The following is a 21,346-nucleotide window of genomic DNA, read 5'->3' on the forward strand; positions in this document are numbered from 1 at the left end:
GGGTGGTTCAGTAGGTTAAAGCATACAACTCTTGATTTTGGCTCAGGTTTGTGAGACCAAGCCCTGCATCAGGATCTGTGCTGACAGCAAGGAGCCTGCTTGGGATTCTTTCTCTCCCTCTCTCTGCCCCCTTCCATGCTCACACTATTTCTCACTCTCCCTCTAAATTAATAAATAAAAATAAATAACAAATGCTACTTTTGATCCAAAGAAATCTAAAAGTAATAATATCACTATGTATCAATGAAAACCTCAGTTCAATCCATTTAACTCTATTCATGTTACCTAATAAATTAAACTGAATGTTGTATATGCCTGTAATTTTTAAGTTGGAGAGAGGGTGTAAGGGAGTTAGGTTACTCAAAACCTTGTAAGATGATACCAAGTGTTTTCTGTTTATCTGTATATAGGTATGTTATCTGTCTGTATGGCATGTGTATAATCACTTTCCACGAAAGTTCAAATATTAACTTGAATTACACCTACTAATTTATCTCTCAAGAGAATCATGAGATAGCCACTGACAAAGACAGTGAGGGAGAGAGTCTGAGAGAGCGAGACGAGAGAGAAGAAAGAAGAGAGACAAAAAGAAAAACAAAAGAGAAAGGAAAAGACATATATAAATTGAAACAGAGGCAGTAAGGGAGGGAAAGGAGGAGGGGGAAGAAGAAGGAGGGCAGGGAAGGAAAAAAGGAGAGCCACATCAAAAAGAGAAATGAAACAAAAATGGTTTGAAGAAAACCTTTTCTTGATTGAAATCTGCAGTAAAATCCAGATTCTTACTGAAAGGGAAAACCCTCATCTTAGGAGGGTGAGTGGCTGAGGTTTGCTATCAAAGGGAATCAGTATTTTACCTGGCAATTTCCATGCTAAATGCCACCGTCATTTTCGGTGTTATTTCACTGTCATCTTCCTACAGTAAATAAAAAAGAGTATAATACATGTTTTCTCCCCTGAGGTTTATAAATAGGATCTCAATATAGTCCCAACTATAACAAGTCATCCAGCAAATTCTTGGCAAAGTAAATCAAAGAACATATGTTTATCCAAGGTGAACGGCAGCCACTGGACTGTATGTTAACTACATTTGGTTTCAGATAGCTCCATCACACATGCTCTAAATCTGCCCAATAATTCATCCACAGTCATGCATGTTACCATAAGCCTACGAATAAAATCTAAAAGGTTCACTGTGAAAATTTTTCCTGTCAATTCTCATTTCTTTGTTTTTATTGTTTATTTTTGAGAGAGAAAGATCATACCATGATTCACATGTGTTTCCTTAGCAAATTCAAAGCCTACATATGTACAAAGTTCTAGAAAAGAACGCTAGAATCAAATAGAAACCTGTGAACATACACATCTTATCCTGAACTTCTAAAATATTCACATCTATTATCAATCACTATTTTGTATTTAATCAAATGCATATCTCATCTATACTGCTATAGAATGTTATGAATTCCAAAGCTGATTTTGTTGTCTCCTTGAAAATCTGATAGGGAAAAGCATGCTGATTGTTACCAATAATAAAGCCAAGTAGAAATAATTCAGGTATTCTGCAATTACTTACATTTCCATAGACAACCTAAGTGGCTCTGTAACTAGGGACTGAATACAGTCAGAACTGCTTCCATTATACCATGTAAATGTTTTTTTTTCTTTTCCATAGTGAATATACCTTTGTGATCTTTCTCAAGTTCTGACAGTACACTTGCAAATGAATCAAAAACTTCCCACTATGAATCACCAATTATTCCAAATCTACTTATTATCTCAGTATTATTGATTACAATGTGAACTTTTAGCATTAATTCATTAAAGGGTACTTGCAGTCTGACACATCAAAGATGAGGCCCAACAGAAATATCACCAAAACCAAAAGCAAAAACCAAATACTTAAGTGGTCCTTAGCCTATCTATTTTATATTTAAAAACAAGCAGAAAGATACATATAAGCATATTTTAAAAACCAATATTTCAATACTTACTTTCAATAGATCCTTGGAGAAATCACCACCTTCATTTACCCCTTGGAGGTTTGCAATGAACTCTTGGCAGGTCATCTTCTTTCCAATATTCTGGAATAGAGGCAAATAATACATCATCATGACACACATGGAATTCTTAAAAATATGATTAAGCAAAGCAAGACTGATTTGGTTTTTCAAACCATGAATACACACCCCTCATATATGTGTATATATCCATACATACGTATAATACAAACTTATATGCATATGAGAAACAGATGGCTTATTATGCTTTCAAAACAGTCATTAAATATAAATAGCAGAATTATGCCAAACCTTTACTTTAACCTAAGAAAAAATCCGAGAAATTTATGCTACATTTATACATATGATATATATGTTAGTTTTTAATGAAAAACATGGATAAAATGACATTTCTGAGCTGAACTCTGGTAGCTATTTATTTGCTTATTTGTATTTCCTACATATTGTCAAGAACTGTGAAGGATCTGAGATTTTAGCCACTTTCACTCTAACAAACTAGTCTATCACTATCTCACATTACCAGATGAAGTAATAAGTGTCCTGAGTCAGAGGCACAGGCATTTATTACAGCAACAGGAGTAACCAAAATGACAGCATTTTCTTGCTCCAGTTTCCAGAGTCCCAATTCTCAGAGAACCTGAGCGGGGACAGTTGATATGCACACGTGGTGGGTTGTGATACAGGAAAGGAGCACTGAGATGTGGGAATCTGAATAACTGTAATGGGCAATAAGCCTATCACTTTTGCTCTAAAGGAACGAACCAACTCATATCATCCAAGGCTATAAACAAACTTATGCATTGCTCTCTAGTCATTATATATTCCAAAGCTGCTCACTATAGAAAAAAATGTGTAAAAGTAGACCAGAACAAAGGCAATCAAAGCTTCTGTTCACAAAATGTACAGAAATGCAAGAGACTCGTGGAAAATTATTTCCAAACACATTTCCAAACTGATTGAAGGATAAGCTCAATAACAAAAAAATCACATTAATAAACAAAATGAAAAAAAGTAAAATGTAATTAGGAAATCTAAACTACAAAAAAAGAGAAGATACAAATATGTCAGAGTGAGGAAACTAATAAAGGTGGTATGAAAGAGAAGTGTCTCTTATGCCAGCTCTAGTCAACTAGTAAGAGCCACCAGTCGTGAAGGATTCAGAGGTTCAATCTGGACACCAAGAGAAATCTATCCACAACAGGCACAGGCAAAGTGTGGTCTTTGCCAAAATGTGGTCCAAGTGAACAGGAAGTGTACCAGCTTATCAATATCCTTGTACACAATATGCATACAAATAAAATGTATGTTCCACGAGGTTATTTTTCATGAAAGACTAAGAGTGGGGTAGAACATTAGCCTTCAAGTTGAGGAAAAATATTCCAGGAAATAAAGATTTTAAAAGGAATACAAAGCCAAGGATACGTTTAAGAGCTTATGTACACAACACTTTAACTTCAAAAGTACATATATGCCTGGGAACATATACACCTGTGTATCTTAAAAGTAATCACTTCCCACTTCCTGTCTCACAACTGCTCTTCTACTTTAAGACACGAAACAAATAGTCCAACCCATCCTATCTAATTAATTTTAGTGAAAGTGCTAAATAACTTTTGTTAAAAACCTTGCCTCTTCCACTAGCAAAGAGGGCATAGTCAGAATGCATATGAAAGACTGAGTGAATGTTTTAACAATGAGAAATGGTTTTGCCAGTGAATTTGGTAGATATTTCCATAATTTAAGTAAGTTAAATCTCTAGCCCTAAGTTTTGATTAAAACTTATTTAAAGCACAGAAACTTTAATAAAAAATAGTTTCACAACACTATATTGAAAAACACAATAACTCAACCTTCCCAGTCTTTATCAAAGATATCAGAACAAGGTAAAAAGTAACAAGTATATTTAATAGTAATGTTGATATGACTTGACATGGTGTTTTTGATTATGTTCTGAGGATTTGAGAAAATGAATGAATAATGTCTTTTCCAAGTCAGACAGTTTCCAATTCTTTGCTTTTAACCAAACCAAAAGAGGGCATAATTTAATCATTAGTTAAAAACCAAAATGTTCTTTAATATATGATGTGAATTCAAATACTTGTAACATCATTTTTATTAATTTTGTATTAATAACAAAAATTTCTTGAAGAACAATTTATATTTAAATACTTGTAGTATTATAGTCATCAAAGGTATCAAAATAGATATGAAACTTTCATTTCAGTTTATACAGTTTTTGTTAAAAATACATATCAAACAATAATCAATAAAACTCTCCCAAGTATAAAAACCTATTAACACACACATACAAAAAAAAAAAAAAAAAAAAAAAAAACTATGGAAAAGTAAACAATTATGACTACTAGGAGAAAAAGTAAAATAAAGAGAGTTAATTTTTTAATATGATGAAGGAGGAGTGTCAGCTCACTGAAGCTTTCTTAAAATACTAGCTTTACTGAAATGATATTCACATAATATTCATCCTTTTGAATTATACAATTCAGTGATTCATAATACACATATAGAGTTGTACAGCCATCACCATTATCTAAATTCAGAATACTTTTATCACCCTAAAAGATAATCATATCCATTAGCAGTCAGTACTCCTATCTCTCCTCCCATCCCCAATACTCATCTCCTGGCAACCACTAATTATCTTTTTATTTGTATGGATTTGCCTATGCAAGAGCACTTCACATAAGTGGAATCATATAAAGTGTGGCCTTTTTTTGACTGGCTTCTTTCATCTACCATATTGTTTTCAAGGTATGTCCATATTTTAGCATGAATCAATATTTATTTTTATTGGCAAATAACATTCCATTGTATGAATATACCAAATTTTGTGTACCCATTTATAAGGTGATGGCTATTTGGACTGTTTCCACATTTTGGTTATTATCAACAATGTTACTGTAAATATTTGTGTAAGGTTTTTGCATAGACATATATTTTCATTCCTCCTATGTATTTAATTCAGGAGTGGGACTGCTATGTCATATGGTAACTCTGCATTTAATCATTTGAAGAACTATCAGAATTTTTTTTCCAAACAGGCCACACCAGTTTACATCCCCACTAGAAGTGTGAGTTCCAATTTCTCTACATCCTTACCAACATTTATCTGTCCATTTTATTTTAGCCATTTCTAGCAGATATGAATTGCAATCTTGTGGTTCTGATTTGTAATTCCCTAATGACTAATGATGTTCAGCATCTTTCATCCACATATTGATCATTTGTATATATTCTTTGAATAAATCCCTACTCAAATCCTTTGCCCTTTTGTTATTGAGTCATCTGTCTTTATTGTTGAGTTGTAGGAGTTATTTATATATTCTGGATATAAAACTCCTTATCAGATATATACTTCGCAAATATTTTCTCCCATTCGGTAGGTTGTCTTTTCTTGATGGTGTTGTCTAAAGCACAAAAAGTTTTGATCTATATGAAACCCAATTTATCAGAGTTTTTTTTTCTTTTACTACTTGTGTTTTTATTGTCGAATGTAACAAATTATTACGTAATCCAAGGTCAGAAATATTTACTCTATGTTTTCCAAAATTTTTATACCTTTAGATCTTGGCATCCTTGTTGAAAATCAACTGACCATAAAAATAAGGGTTTTCTTCGAATAGCCAAAGTAATTTTGAAGAAGAAGACCAAAGCAGGAGGCATCACAATCCCAGACTTTAGCCTCTACTACAAAGCTGTAATCATCAAGACAGCATGGTACTGGCACAAAAACAGACACATTGACCAATGGAATAGAATAGAAACCCCAGAACTAGACCCACAAACGTATGGCCAACTCATCTTTGACAAAGCAGGAAACAACATCCAATGGAAAAAAGAGTCTCTTTAACAAATGGTGCTGGGAGAACTGGACAGCAATATGCAGAAGGTTGAAACTAGACCACTTTCTCACACCATTCACAAAAATAAACTCAAAATGGATAAAGGACCTGAATGTGAGACAGGAAACCATCAAAACCCTAGAGGAGAAAGCAGGAAAAGATCTCTCTGACCTCAGCTGTAGCAATCTCTTACTTGACACATCCCCAAAGGCAAGGGAATTAAAAGCAAAAATGAATTACTGGGACCTTATGAAGATTAAAAGCTTCTGCATAGAAAAGGAAACAACCAACAAAACTAAAAGGCAACCAACAGAATGGGAAAAGATATTTGCAAATGACATATCAGACAAAGGGCTAGTATCCAAAATCTATAAAGAGCTCACCAAAACTCCACACCCGAAAAACAAATAACCCAGTGAAGAAATGGGCAGAAAACATGAATAGACACTTCTCTAAAGAAGACATCCGGATGGCCAACAGGCACATGAAAAGATGCTCAACGTCGCTCCTCATCAGGGAAATACAAATCAAAACCACACTCAGATATCACCTCACGCCAGTCAGAGTGGCCAAAATGAACAAATCAGGAGACTATAGATGCTGGAGAGGATGTGGAGAAACGGGAACCCTCTTGCACTGTTGGTGGGAATGCAAATTGGTGCAGCCGCTCTGGAAAGCAGTGTGGAGGTTCCTCAGAAAATTAAAAATAGACCTACCCTATGACCCAGCAATAGCACTGCTAAGAATTTACCCAAGGGATATAGGAGTACTGATGCATAGGGGCACTTGTACCCCAATGTTTATAGCAGCACTCTCAACAATAGCCAAATTATGGAAAGAGCCTAAATGTCCATCAACTGATGAATGGATAAAGAAATTGTGGTTTATATACACAATGGAGTACTACATGGCAATGAGAAAGAATGAAATATGGCCCTTTGTAGCAACATGGATGAAGCTGGAGAGTTGTTATGCTAAGTGAAATAAGCCATACAGAGAAAGACAGATACCATATGTTTTCACTCTTACGTGGATCCTGAGAAACTTAACAGAAACCCATGGGGGAGGGGAAGGAAAAAAAAAAAAAAAGAGGTTAGAGTGGGAGAGAGCCAAAGCATAAGAGACTCTTAAAAACTGAGAACAAACTGAGGGTTGATGGGGGGTAGGAGGGAGGGGAGGGTGGGTGATGGGTATTGAGGAGGGCACCTTTTGGGATGAGCACTGGGTGTTGTATGGAAACCAATTTGACAATAAATTTCATATATTGAAAAAAAAAAGAAATGAAACATTAAAACTAAAGACATGAAAAAAATAAGGGTTTTCTTATGAATTCTCAATTCTACTGTAATCTGGATGTATGACTGGATGCCAGTATAATACGCTCTTGATTCTTATAGCTTTGTAGTAAGTTATTTTTGTCATTGCACTTTATTGTGGCTAAAAATCACATAGCAAAAAATTTACCATCATAACCATACTTAAGTGTAAAATTCAGCAGTGTTAAGTATATTCACATGGCTATAAAACAGATTTCGAAAACTATTGCATATAGCAAATCTTAAACTCTATACCCATTAAAAAACAACCCCGCTGGGGGCACCTGGGTGGCTCAGTCGGTTTGGCATCCGACTTCGGCTCAGGTCATGATCTCGTGGTCCATGAGTTTGAGCCCCGCATAGGGCTCTGTGCTGAAAGCTCAGAGCCTGGAGCCTGTTTCAGATTGTGTCTCCCTCTCTCTCTGACCCTCCCCATTTATGCTCTGTCTCTCTCTCTCTCTCTCAGAAATAAATAAACGTTAAAAAAAGTAAAACAAAACAACCCTTCTTTCCCACCCCCTGAGCCTATAGTAACAATCATTCTACTTTCTTTTTGTTTCTATGAATTTGACTGCTTTAGATGGCTCACATAAAGGGAATCATAGAGTATTTTTTTATATATATGTATGCATGTATGTATATACATGCCAAATGCATATATGTATGTGTGTGTGTATACACACACACACACACACACACATACATAGATATGTGTTTCAAGTGTACAGGTGTATAACTTGACATCTGCAAACACTACCACATGATCACACCACAAGTCCAATTACCATCTATCACCATACAGCTGACCCCCTTTACCCATTTCACCCACCCCCTAACCCTCTTAAATTCTGGTAACCACTACTGTGTTTTCTGTACCTATGAGTTTGTTTTCTTTGGTTTGTTCATTTATTTTTTTAGTTTCCATATATGAGGGAAATCACACAGTATTTGTCTTTTTCCATATGACTTATTTCACTTAGGGTAATATTCTCAAAGTCCAATAATGTCACAAATGGCAAGATTTCATTCTTTTTATGACTAATATTCCACTGAATATACTATATATTCTTATTTATTTATTTATTCATTTATTTTTAATTTACATCCAAGTTAGTTAGCATATAGTGCAATAATGATTTCAGGAGTAGATTCCAGTGATTCATCCCCTATGTATAACACCCAGTGCTCATTCTAGCAAGTGTTTTCCTTAATACCCCTTACCCATTTAGCCCATCCCCCCACCCACAGCCCCTCTAGCAACCCTCAGTTTGTTCTCTGTATTTAAGAGTCTCTTATGTTTTGTCCCCCTCTCTGTTTTTATATTATTTTTGCTTCCCTTCCATTATGTTCACCTGTTTTGTATCTTAAATTCGACATATGAGTGAAGTCATATGATATGTCTTTCTCTGAATGACTTATCTCACTTAGCATAATACCCTCTAGTTCCATCCATGTTGGTGCAAATGGCAAGATTTCATCCTTTTTGATTACTGAGTATACTCCATTGTATATATGTACCACCTATTCTTTATCCATTCATCTGTCGATGGACATTTGGGCTCTTTCCATACTTTGGCTATTGTTGATAGTGCTGCTATAAACATTGGGGTGCATGTGCCCCTTCGAAATACATCTCTACCCCTTGGATATATACCTAGTAGTGCAATTGCTGGGTTATAGGGTAATTCTATTTTTAACATTTTGAGGAACCTCCATACTGTTTTCCAGAGTGGCTGCACCAGTTTGTATTCCCACCACCAGTGCAAAAGCGACCCTCTTTTTCCACATCCTCACCAACATCTGTTTTTGCCTGAGTTGTTAATTTTAGCCATTCTGACTGGTGTGAGGTGGTATCTCATTGTGGTTTTGATTTCTATTTCCCTGATGATGAGTGATGTTGGCATTTTTTCATGTGTCTGTTAGCCACCTGGATGTCTTCTTTGGAAAAGTGTCTATTCATATCTACTGACCATTTCTTCACTGGATTATTTGTTTTTTGGGTGTTGAGTTTGATAAGTTAATTATAAATTTTGGACCCTTTATCTGATATGTCATTTGCAAATATCTTCTCCGATACTGTTGGTTGCTTTTTAGTTTTGTTGATTGTTTCCTTTGCTGTTCAGAAGCTTTTTATCTTGATAAGTCCCAACAGTTCATTTTTTATTTTGTTTCCCTTGCCTCTGAAGATGTGCTAAGAAGTTGATGCGGCTGAGTTCAAAGAGGCTTTTGCTTGCTTTCTCCTCGAGGATTCTGATGGCTTCCTGTCTTATGTTTAGGTCTTTAATCCATTTTGAGTTTATTTTTGTGTATAGTGTAAGAAAGTGGTGCAGGTTCATTTTTCTGCATGTCGCTGTCCAGTTGTCCCATCACCATCTTTATTCCATTGGATATTCTTTCCTGCTTTGTCAAAGATTAGTTGGCCATACATTTCTGGGTCCATTTCTGGGTTCTCTATTCTGTTCCGTTGATCTGATGTCTGTTTTTGTGCCAGTACCATACTGTCTTGATAATTACAGCTTTGTAATACAGTTTGAAGTCTGGGATTGTGATGCCTCCAGCTTCGGTATTCTTTTTCAAGATTGCTTTGGCTATGTGGGATCTTTTCTGGTTCCATACAAATTTTAGGATTGTTTGTTCTAGCTCTGCGAAGAATGCTGGTGTTACTTTGATAGGGATTGCATTGAATATGTAGACTGCTTTGGGTAGTATTGACATTTTAACAATGTTTGTTCTTCCAATCCAGGAGCATGGAACATTTTTCCATTTTTTTGTGTCTTCTTCAATTTCTTTCATAAGCTTTCTATAGTTTTCAGTGTATACATTCTTCACCTCTTTGGTTATGTTTATTCCTAGGTACTTTATGGTTTTTTGTGCAATTGTAAACGGAATTGATTCCTTGATTTCTCTTTCTGTTGCTTCATTATTGGTGTATAGAAATGCAACTGATTTCTGTTCATTGATTTTATATCCTGGGACTTTGCTGAATTCATGTATCAATTCTAGCAGTTTTTTGGTGTAATCTTTTGGGTTTTCCATATAGAGTATCATGTCATCTGTGAAGAGTGAAAATTTGACTTTCTCCTTGCTGATCTGGGTACCTTTTATTCATGTTGTCTGACTGCTGAGGCTAGGACTTCCAATTCTATGCTGAACAACAGTGGTGAGAGTAGACCCAAATAAATAAACTCAAGAATGAAAGAGGAGAAATCACAACCAACACTGCAGAAATATAAACAATAATAAGAGAATATTATGGGCAATTATATGCCAATAAATTGGGCAATGTGGAAGAAATGGACCAATTTCTAGAAACATATAAACTACCAAAACTGAAACAAGAATAAATAGAAAATTTGAACAGACCCATAACCAGTAAAGAAATTGAATCAATAATCAAAAATCTCCCAATAAACAAGAGGACAGGGCAGGATGGCTTTCCAGGGGGTTCTACCAAACATTTAAAGAAGAGTTAACACCTATTCTTTCTAAACTGTTCCAATAAATATGGATGGAAAACTTCCAAACTCATTCTATGAAGCCGGCATTACCTTGATTCCAAAACCAGACAAAGATCCCACTAAAAAGGAGAACTACGGACCAATTTCCCTCATGAACATGGATGCAAAAGTACTCAACAAGATACTAGCCAACTGGATCCAACAATACATTAAAAGAATTATTCACCACGACCAGGTGAGATTTATACCCAGGATGCAGGGCTAGTTCAATATCCACAAAACAATCAATGTGATACATCACACCAAAAAAAGAAAGGACAAGAACCACATGATACTCTAAATAGATGCAGCAAAAGCATTTGACAAAATACAGCATCCTTTCTTGGTAAAAACCCTCAAAATAGTAGGAACAGAAGGACCATACCTCAAGATCATAAAAGCCATATATGAAAGACCCACCACTAATATCATCCTCAATGGGGAAAAACTGTGAGTTTCCGCGCTAAGATCAGTAACACTATGTATCGTTTTTATATTTGTCTATTGATGGACCCCTAGCCTATTTCCATATCTGGGCGACTATATATAATGCTGCAACAAACATAGGGATGAATACATCTTTTTGAATTAGTGTTTTCATATTCTTCAAAAAAATTTACAGAAGTAGAATAGCTGGGTCTTATGGTAATTCTATTATTAATTTCTTGAGGAATCTCCATAATGTTTTCCATAGTGGGTATACCATTTTACAATCCCAACAGTGTACAAAGGTTCCCTTTCCCCACATCCCACCTGACACTTATTTCTTGTCTTTTTGATAATAGCTATTGTAACAGGTGTGAGGTGATACCTCACTGTGGTTCTGATTTGCATTTCCTTAATAATTATGATGCTAAGCATCTTCGCATGTGCCTTTTGGCCATGTGTATGTCTTCTCTAGATAAATGTCTATTCAGATCATCTATCCATTTTTGAATCAGGTTATTTGTTTTTTGTTGTTGTTGTTGAGCTGCATGAGTTTTTATATATTTTGGATATTAACCCCTTATTGGATATACGGTTTGCAAATATCTCCCACATTCAATAGGTTGCCTTTTTGTTTTGATGATGATTTTCCTTTGCTGTGCACAAGCTTTTTAGTATCGAAGAGTCCCTTTATTTATTTATTTATTTATTTATTTATTTATTTATTTATTTATTTATTTTTGCTTTTGTTTCTCTTGTCTTCGAAGTCACATCCAAAAAGACATCACGAGGACTGATGCCCAGGAGTTTCCCACTAGGAATTTTATGGTTTCAGGTCTTATATTCAAGTCTTTAACCCATTTTGAGTTAATTTTTGTATACGGTGTAAGACAGTAGTTCTGGTTTCATTCCCTTGCATACAGCTGTACAGCTTTCCCAGCACTATTTATTGAAGAGACTACCCCTTTCTCCATTGTATGTTCTTGGTTCCTGTGTTGTGGTTTAATTATCCATATAAGTGTGGATTTATTTTAGGGCTCTGAATTTTGTTTCACTGATCTGTGTGTCTATTTTCATACCAATGACATATTTTGATTACTGTAGCTTTGTATTATAGTTTGAAGTCAGGTAGCACGATACCTCCAGCTTTGTTCTTTCTCAAGCTCATTTTGGCCATTCAGAATCTTTTGCAGTTCCATACAAATTTTACAATTACTTGTTGTACTTCTGTGAAGAATGCCATCGGAATTTTGATTAGTACTGAATTAAATCTGTAGATTATTTTGGGTAGCATGGACATTTTAACAATGGTAATTCTTCTAATCCATGAGCATGGAATATCTTTCCATTTATTTGTGTCATCCTCAATTTATTTCATTGGTGTCTTACAGTTTTCAGAGTACAAGTCTCTCACCTCTGTGGTTAAATTCATTCCTGGATATATTATTTTTTGTGATGCAGTTGTAAATGGGATCGTTTTCTTAATTCATCTTTCTGATGTTTTATTATTAGCATAGAGAAATGCCATGGATTTCTGTATATTGATATTGTGTCCTGCAACTTTATTGAATAAATTTATCAGTTCCAACTGATCAGGTTTTTGGTGGCGTCTTCAGGGTTTTCAATATGTAGTAGCAAGTGAACATAGTTCTACTTCTTTCTGATTTGGATGCCTTTTCTTTTTCTTGTCTAACTGCTATAGCTAGGATTTCCAGTACTATGTTGAATAAAAGTGACAGAAGTGGACAAAACTGTCTTATTCCTGTTCTTAGAGGAAAAGCTTTCAGTTCTTTGCTGTTGAGTATGATACTAGTTCTGGGATTGTCATATATGGCCTTTATTAAGTCTAGGTATGTTCCCTCTATACCCATTTTGTTGAGTTTGTCTCATAAATGACTACTGAATTTTATCAAATGCTTTTTCTGTGTGTATTGAGATGATCGTGATTTTTATCTTACATTTTGTTAATGTGATATATCACAGATTTGCAGCTGTTGAACTGTCCTTGCATTCCTAAAATAAGTGACACTTGATCATGGTGTATCATTCTTTTAACATATTATTGAATTTGGTTTACTAATATTTTGTTGAGGATTTTAGCTTCTATGTTCATCCATGTAGTAGCCTATAATTTTCCTTTTTGTGTGGTGTCCTGTCTGGGTTTTTTATCAGGATAATGCTAGCTTTGTGAAATGTGTTGGAAAAGGCTCCCTCCTCTCCAGTTTTTTGGAAGAATTTGAGAAGAATATTAAATATTATTTGCATGTTTGACAGAATTTGACAATGAAGCCATCTGATCCTGAACTTTCATTTGTTGGGAGGTTTCTGATTATTGTTTAATCTCCTTACTGGTAAAAGTCTATTCAAAATTTCTATTTTTTCATATTCAGTGTTGGGAGATTGTATGTTTCTAGGAATTTGTTCATTTCTTCTAGGTTGTCCATCTTGTTGGCATATAATTTTTCATAGTAGTCACTTGTCATTTCTGTGGTATCACTTGTAACTTCTCTTTCATTTCTTATTTTATTTGAGTCCTCTATCTTTTTTTCTTGTTTAATCTAGCTTAAGAGTTTATTGATTTTGTTTATATTTTCAAAGAACCAGCTCTCATTTTCACTGATTTTTTTCTACTGTCCTTTTAGTCTCTATTTCATTTATTTCCTCTCTGATCTTGAGAATTCATATGAATATTAGCCTTATTTTATTTCTATTTCTGAAAATATTTCATTGGGATTTTCATACAAACTGCATTGAATCTACAGATCACCTTGAGTGATCTTAACAATATTGTTTTCCAATCCATGAACATGGAAAGGCTTTCAACTTATTTGTGTCTTCTTTGTCTTGTTCTGTAGTAAGCTTTGTATCATCTTCCAAGTTATTTCTCTTTTTTTTGTGCATTTCTACACGAATTTCAGGATTCATTTATCAATTTCTGCTCCCCCCCCCAAAAAAAAGGCCAAGTGGGATTTTGACATTGTAATGACTCTTAAGATCATTTTGGAGAGTATGCCACTTTAACATTAAGTGTTCCAAACCATGACCATGGGATAACTTTCCATTTGATTTCTTTGAACAATGTTTTGTATTTTTCACCATTAATGTATTATCTTATTTTGTTAATTCTATTCATAAGTATCTTAGTATTTCTGATGTTACCATATATAAAATTAATTTCATTTCCATGTTATTCATTACTGATATATAATATATATAGTTGATCTTTATATATTCAACTTTTATTTTGCAGTGTTTACTGAACTTGTTTTTGAGATTCTAATAGTGTTTATTTTTTGGTAGATATACAATTTTCTATATACAAGATCAGGTCTTCTGATCTTTTACTTATTCCTTTCTAATCTTGATACTTTTTTTTCTTGCCTTATTACTCTGATTAGAATCTTCAATAAAATACATACAAAATAAAAGGCACAAATTTATATTCCTACCAACATTGTACAAGGATTCTCTTTCCTACAAATCCTCACCAGCACTTGTTAACTCTTGTTTTTTTGATAATAGCCATTATAACAGGTGTGAGGTAATATTTCATTGTAGTTTTGATTTGCACTTCCCTTATGATTAGTGATGGTGACCAACTTTTCATGTACCTGTTGACCATTTGTATAGATCTTATTTGAAAACTTCAGTTCCTTTCTCAATTTCAATTTTCTTCTTGCTATTGAGTTGTAGGAGTTTCATATATATTTTGGATATTAATCCCTTATCAGATATATCATTTACAAATATTTCATCTCATTTTATAGGCTGTCTTTTCATTTTGTTCATGGTTTCCTTTGCTGTGCAACTTTTTAGTTCAATATAGTCTTGCTTATTTTGCTTTTATTGCTTTTGCTTTGGTGTCAGATTAAAATAATTATCTCCAAAACCAATGTCAAAGAGCTTCTTTCCTGCTGTTCTCTTAGAGGATTTTATGGTTTCAGGCCTTGTATATATAAGTCTTTAATCCATTCTTGAGTTAATTTTGTGAGTTGTTTAAGATAGGGATCCAGTTTCATTCTTTGGCATGCGGATAACTAGTTTTCCCAACACCATTTATTGAAGAGACTATCTTTTCCCCATAGAGTATTCTTGGCTCCCTCGTCAAGTATTAGTTGATTGAATATGTGTGAGTTCATTTCTGGGCTCTCAATTCTGTTCCATTGGTCTGTGTGTTTATTTTAATGACAGTACCATACTGTTTTAATTACTGTAACTTTGTAGTATAGTTGGAAATCGAGAAATGTGATTGCATCTGGCTATGTTCCTTTTTCTTGAGTTTGCTTTGGCTATGTGGGGTTTTTGTGGTTCCATACAAATTTTAGGGTTGTTTTTCCTTTTCTGTAAAAATTGCCACTGAGATTTTGATAAGGAATTGCATTGAATCTATAGATGGCTTTGGGCAGGTTGGACATTTTAACAATATTAATTAGTCCAATCATGAACATGGGACATTGTTCCATTTGTGTCTTCAATTTCTTTAAACAATGTCATCTAGCCTTCAGTGTACAGATAGATCTTTCACCTCCTTGGTTAAATTTATTCCTAAGTATTTGATTGTTTTTGGTGCTATGGTGACTGGGATTATTTTTTTCTTTTTCAGATATTCTCTCATTAGTATATAGAAACACAACTGGTTTTTGTATATTGACTTTTTATCTTGAATTTTACTTAATTCCTTTATTAGTTCTAACATTTGTGTGTGTGTGAAGTCTTTATGGTTTTCTACACTTAAGGTCATGTCGTTTGCAAATGATTTCATGTCTTTCTTTCTTTTCAATCTGGATTATTTTATTTTCCTTGATGGGTTGATTGCTCTGGCTAGGATTTGCATTACTAAGTTGAATAGGAGTAGTGAGAATGAAAACCCTTGTCTTGATCTTAAAGGCAAAACTTCCAACATTTCACCATGGAGTATGATGTTAGCAGTGATATGGCCTTTGTTTAGGCATACATCGATAATCAATGTATTGAGAATTGTTATCAGGAAAGGGTATTAAGTTTTGTTAAATGCTTTTTCTGGGTCTATTAAGATGACTATACAATTTTTATCTTTCATTCTATTAATGTGATGCATCATATTTATTGAATTGTAGATGTCAAAACATCTTTGCCTCCTAGAGATGAATCCCTATTGATCACAGTGTGTGTTCCTTTAATGTGCTCTTAAATCTAGTTTACTAGTATTTTGAGAATTTTTGCATCTATATTCATCAGTAGCCTGTAAATTTCTTTTCATACAGTGTTCTTATCTGGCTTTTGTATCAGGGTAATGCTGTTCTTGTAAATGAGTTTGGAAATGTTCCCTCCTATTCTTGAATTTTTTGGAAGAGTTTGACAAGGACTGGCGTTAATCCTTTTTTAAATGCTTGAATTCACCAGTGAAACCATTTGGTGCTGGGCTTATCTTTTTCAGGAGGTTTTTGATACTGAATTAATCTCCTTTCTCATTATTGATCTGTTCAGGTTTTCTGTTTCATGATTCAGTCTTGGCGGGCTGTATGAAATAGATCGATTTATTTTAGGTTGTCTAATATGTTGGAGTATGATTGTTTATAATAGTTTATGATTCTTTGTATTTCTGAGGTATCTGTTGTAATGTCTCCTCTTTCATTTGTAATTTTATTTTAGTCTTCTCTTTTTTTTCATTATTCTACCTAAAGGTTTGTCAATTTTGTCTATCATGTCATAGAACCAACTCTTGGTTTTGTTAATCTTTTCTATTTTCCTATTTTCTATCCCATTTATTTCTGCTCTTATCTCTATTATTACCTTTCTTTTGCTAACATTGGGCTTAGTTTGTTCTTCTTTTAGTTCCTTGAGGTATAAAGTTATTTGAGATCTTTCTTTTTCTTGACATATATGCTTATAGCTGTAGTTTTCTCTTAGAACTGTTTATGCTGTATCCTATAAATTTTAGTATGTTGTGTTTCCATTTTTTTTATTGTCTCAAGATACTTTTTTATTTCCTTTTTTATTTCTTCTTTGATCCACTGGTTGTTAACTTCCATTTGTCAATTTTCCAGCTTTTCTCCTGTTTTTGATTTCTATTTTTATTTTCTGAAATTTGTGGTCAAAAAAGACACTTGATATAATTTTTATCATCTTCTATTTCTTGAGACTTGTTTTGCAGCCTAGCAATGATCTATCCTAGAAAATGTCCCACATGTGCTCTAAAAGAATATGTATTCTACTGCTGTTGAATGGAATATTCTGCATATGTCTCCTAGGAACATTTGGTGGACAGTATTGTTCAAATCACCATTTCCTTACTGATTGTCTAGGTCATCTATCTATTGGCGAGAGTGGAGTATTAAAGGCCCCAACTATTACTGTACTGTTGTTTATTGCTCCTTTTAGTTCTGTGAGTACTTGCTTTATATATTTTGGTGCTCTGATTTTGGGCATATTATCTCCTTTCCACTTGTAAGTTGTTCATCCAGTTAGTTTGGGACAGTATTTTAGGTGCCTACACTTAGAACTGTTGTATCCTTTTGGTGGACTGACCTTTTCATTATTATAAAATGTCTTTGTCTCTAGTACGTCTGGTCTTAAAGTATATTTGGTTGATATTAACACAGAAACTCCAATTCTCTTCCAGTTATTGTTTACTTGGTACTTCCTTTCTCATTTTTTAACTTTCAACCTATGGTCTCTGAATCTAAAATGTGTCTCTTTTATAATGCACACAGTTGAATGCTTTTAATCCATTTTTCTAATATTTTAAGTCCAATGTCTGGCTTTCCTTGGAGACAGTTTCTGATTGCTATCTTTGATTGTATAGAGGCTATACTTTTCTATTTCTTTGCAAGTCTCATAATTATTTGTTGAAAACTAGAGATTGTAAATAATGTGGTAACTCTGTACATCAGATTTGTCCTTCTCCCCCCGTTTGTTGTTACTGTATTGTTTGTTTAGTGGCTTTTCCTGAATTAATTTTTGTTGTATGTGACCCATGAAAGTCTCTACTCCGTAAACTCAGTAATCAGCTTATTATTGGACAGAGATTTCCTTAAATGTCTTGAACGAATAAGTATCTCAGTCTTGCCATGAGGTTGTGTGTGCATGTTAAGGAATACCTTCAATGCACCAGGAGACAGTTTATAAATCTGTTGTAGTCTTCACTTTCTGTTTATGTAGAATCTCGAGGATTGTCAGCAGTATGAGCTTAGGGTCTTTTCGGGTTTTTTTTCTGGGAAGGTGGACATAGATTCCCAAGAATATATCAGAGTTTACCAGTATGCCTTATTTCCCAGCTTTTCCTGTTAAGTTTTTTGGTCAGCCTCTTGTTTGCCCAATTGTTACTAGCACCTAATGCAGCAGTATTGTTTAACAACTGTGAACTGTCAAATGCTCTGGGGAAAAGACTTTTTTTTTATTGAATGAGCCAGTCAGATCAAAGAAAGACAAGCTCTGCAAGTGAGGATTTTCCAGTGAGCTGCCAGACAAATCGAATAATGACAATTCCCTGGGAATGGGGTTTTTGAGGGAGTTCCCCACTGCCCATTCCAGTGAATGCTAGGCTTCTGGTTTTCACAGCTACTCTGATTGTGAGACTATATGTTTTCAAGATTACCTGGAGTTGGGGAGAGGAGATGGTAATAGAGCAAGTTAAAACACTACAAATCTTACTGTTCTTATGGATCTTCAGCTGTTTTTTGTTTTCTTCAATAAATACTCTTCAGATTGTTGCAAGCTTTCTGTTAATCTCTACAGTTCTGAATACAGTGATTGTGACCATTTTTTGCAAGTATTCTCATTGTAATTTTGGAGGACCAGATTTTCAGAAGTCCTTACTGTCATTTGGAAGTACTTTCCCCTCAATAAGACCTTTAGATGCTAATGAAAGAATATTTTAATGCCAATAGTTAATAACCACATCAAAAATTCTTTTTATGTTTTAGCTACTTAAACTTGTAATAAAAAAATTTAGAGGGCACCTTTAAAAGGAAAGAAGGGTATTTTTTTTCAAAATTCTTTTGAAAAAAGATTCATGAGCAAATATGTTTAATGATCATTAGGTAAAAAGTTTCTTTAGGACACCATGAATTTCTATTATAAGTTATAAATAAAACTTTCACCATTTAATTGACAATTGTCATGTTTTATAACACTTAAAAACAATGGTAAAGTCCCTGGCATTATTTTGGTTTATAAAATCATACTTCATTCTAAATTCAGACTTACTTTATTTACTTGCTTATTTAGCATTGCTTTTTGTATACTTTCACAGTGACCACACCATTTCTACATTAGTGTAAAGATACCTTTACACTCACAAATTTGAAATAAAAATTAGGAAAATAGCAATTAGGGGAAAAATGAATAAGTAAATTCAAACCAACAAAAACAATTCATATATTTTGGGTTCTCCACAGTAAGGAAGCATTAGTACAATCAATCACCTTATACCCGGTGCCTCAATTTGTCTAATGCAAGAAAATAATAAGATACATGGCTTTCTATTTGTCAAAGATGCCCAACAACTTACTGAATATTTGATTAGTTGAGGTTATTTATAACTGCTACTTATTGTCTTCTTACTCACTGGTAATTCCTAGGTAAAGCTTAGGCAGAAAAGCAAAGGGTCTCATCAGTCCATTTTGTGCCTATCATATACATTTAAACACTGAGTTTTTATACCATTTTCATCATGGAGTAAAAGTAAAATGAAGTCTTTGTTCATCAAGAAACACTCCTTCATATAATACCTGGATTTTTCCTTTTTATTATACCAAACTGTGTCAATTATTTTGAAATACTATTATTCAAATATTGTCCAGTGAACAAAGCTAACTATAATCACTGACTGTGTATCTCAACCATTCACATCTATCACAGAGAAACTCACACATTGCCATGGTTCTATTTTCTTCCTAAATATATTCATACCTTTGGAAAAAAGTAGGCTTGCTCTGGAACAAATGCTGGTCAGTTACATGCCAAGGCAGTAATTTCATAGCACCTTTTTATATTCTGAATTCCTTCCCATTAAATGAATAGAGCATGGAGGTGTGAAAAGCCTCACGCACTGAGAGTCACAAAAATTGTCTCTTGAAATCAATGCAAAATTTCCAATCAAATCTGAGATGTTCAGTGAATATGAACATCAGAATCTTTAGCCTTAAAATCCAGAGACACCTTTAATCAAACCTAAAATTTAACATGCAGAATGGAAAATCCATAAAAAGTAAGAATTCTATTTGAAAACTCAAAGTACCAGGCAGGCCCAAATCTTGAATTTTGGGCCAATGAATGAACTATCTGTAATAGAGGAAATATTAAGCAGAAAGATGAAAAACCGAAGACTAGAGGTTCATATTCCCAGATAAATTCAAGACTATTCTCCCAAATGACTGTACTGACATTTTCAAATATACTCTCTTATAATACAAAAGAAAGAGCTGTTTTCCCCATTTGTTTTCTTTTAAAGATACATTAAATTAAATGCCTTTTAAAGAGAAATTCTTTGATGAATTATTTCTGAAAAACTGAACTCATGCGTGTTTTTAACATGTTCCCAGTTCAGAATGTTAAGTAAAAGGATCATCTTCAACGTTGCTCTACTATGTGTGGGAGAGATAGCAAAGGTTTCATGGACTAAGGGCCGGGGGACTGGAAAAGAAAAGTTCTGAAAATTTGTGTAAAGACCAGATAGGAAATATTTTAGGCTTTATAGACCATGAAGTCCCTGTTACAACTACTCAACATGTCATTTTAGTGTGAAGATGTAAAGAAATGGGTATGGCTTTGTTCAATAAAACTTTACTTATGAAAACAGCCTATCAGCAGAATTTTGCCTGTGGGACATACTTTGCTGACCCCAATCTTTTTTCTTTTTTTTAAGATTTTATTTTTAAGCCCTCTCTATACCCAACATGGGCCTTGAACTCACAACTGCAAGATCAAGAGTCACATGTTCTACCAAGAGTCTATATGCCATGCTTTGAGCCAGTCGGGCACCCCCACTGACCCCTGATCTAAGAGAAAACTAGAAGGAAGTAGAATTTGTGTTGAGCACATCATGAGTGAGCAAGTAAAACAGATTAGGATTCCTGATGTATTCTGTGCCTTATTTTTAAAATTATGGCATTTTTTCCCACGGGGCTGATAATCAGTTCCCAACTTTACTGGTAATAATGAGAGCAAAGGGGCAAAGTTATGATGAAGAGATTCCTTCTTTAGAGTAACCTAGAAACCATATAATCTGCTGTCCAAAATTCATCACA

General features: G+C 34.2%; 1 protein-coding gene across 5 annotated transcripts in view; it reads right to left on the reverse strand.

Annotated features, from left to right (window-relative positions):
• Nucleotides 1–21,346, reverse strand: part of PSD3 (pleckstrin and Sec7 domain containing 3) — a 727,438-nt gene that overhangs the window by 317,311 nt on the left and 388,781 nt on the right. For all 5 annotated transcript variants that reach the window (XM_042934671.1, XM_042934669.1, XM_042934672.1 and 2 more), the window contains one exon: nucleotides 1,992–2,081. In XM_042934671.1, the coding sequence (XP_042790605.1) occupies nucleotides 1,992–2,081 (90 nt within the window). The remainder of the gene's footprint in view (nucleotides 1–1,991; nucleotides 2,082–21,346) is intronic.

This window comes from Panthera leo, chromosome B1, assembly GCF_018350215.1.
Source record: "Panthera leo isolate Ple1 chromosome B1, P.leo_Ple1_pat1.1, whole genome shotgun sequence".
In the NCBI taxonomy this organism is placed as follows: Eukaryota; Metazoa; Chordata; class Mammalia; order Carnivora; family Felidae; genus Panthera; species Panthera leo.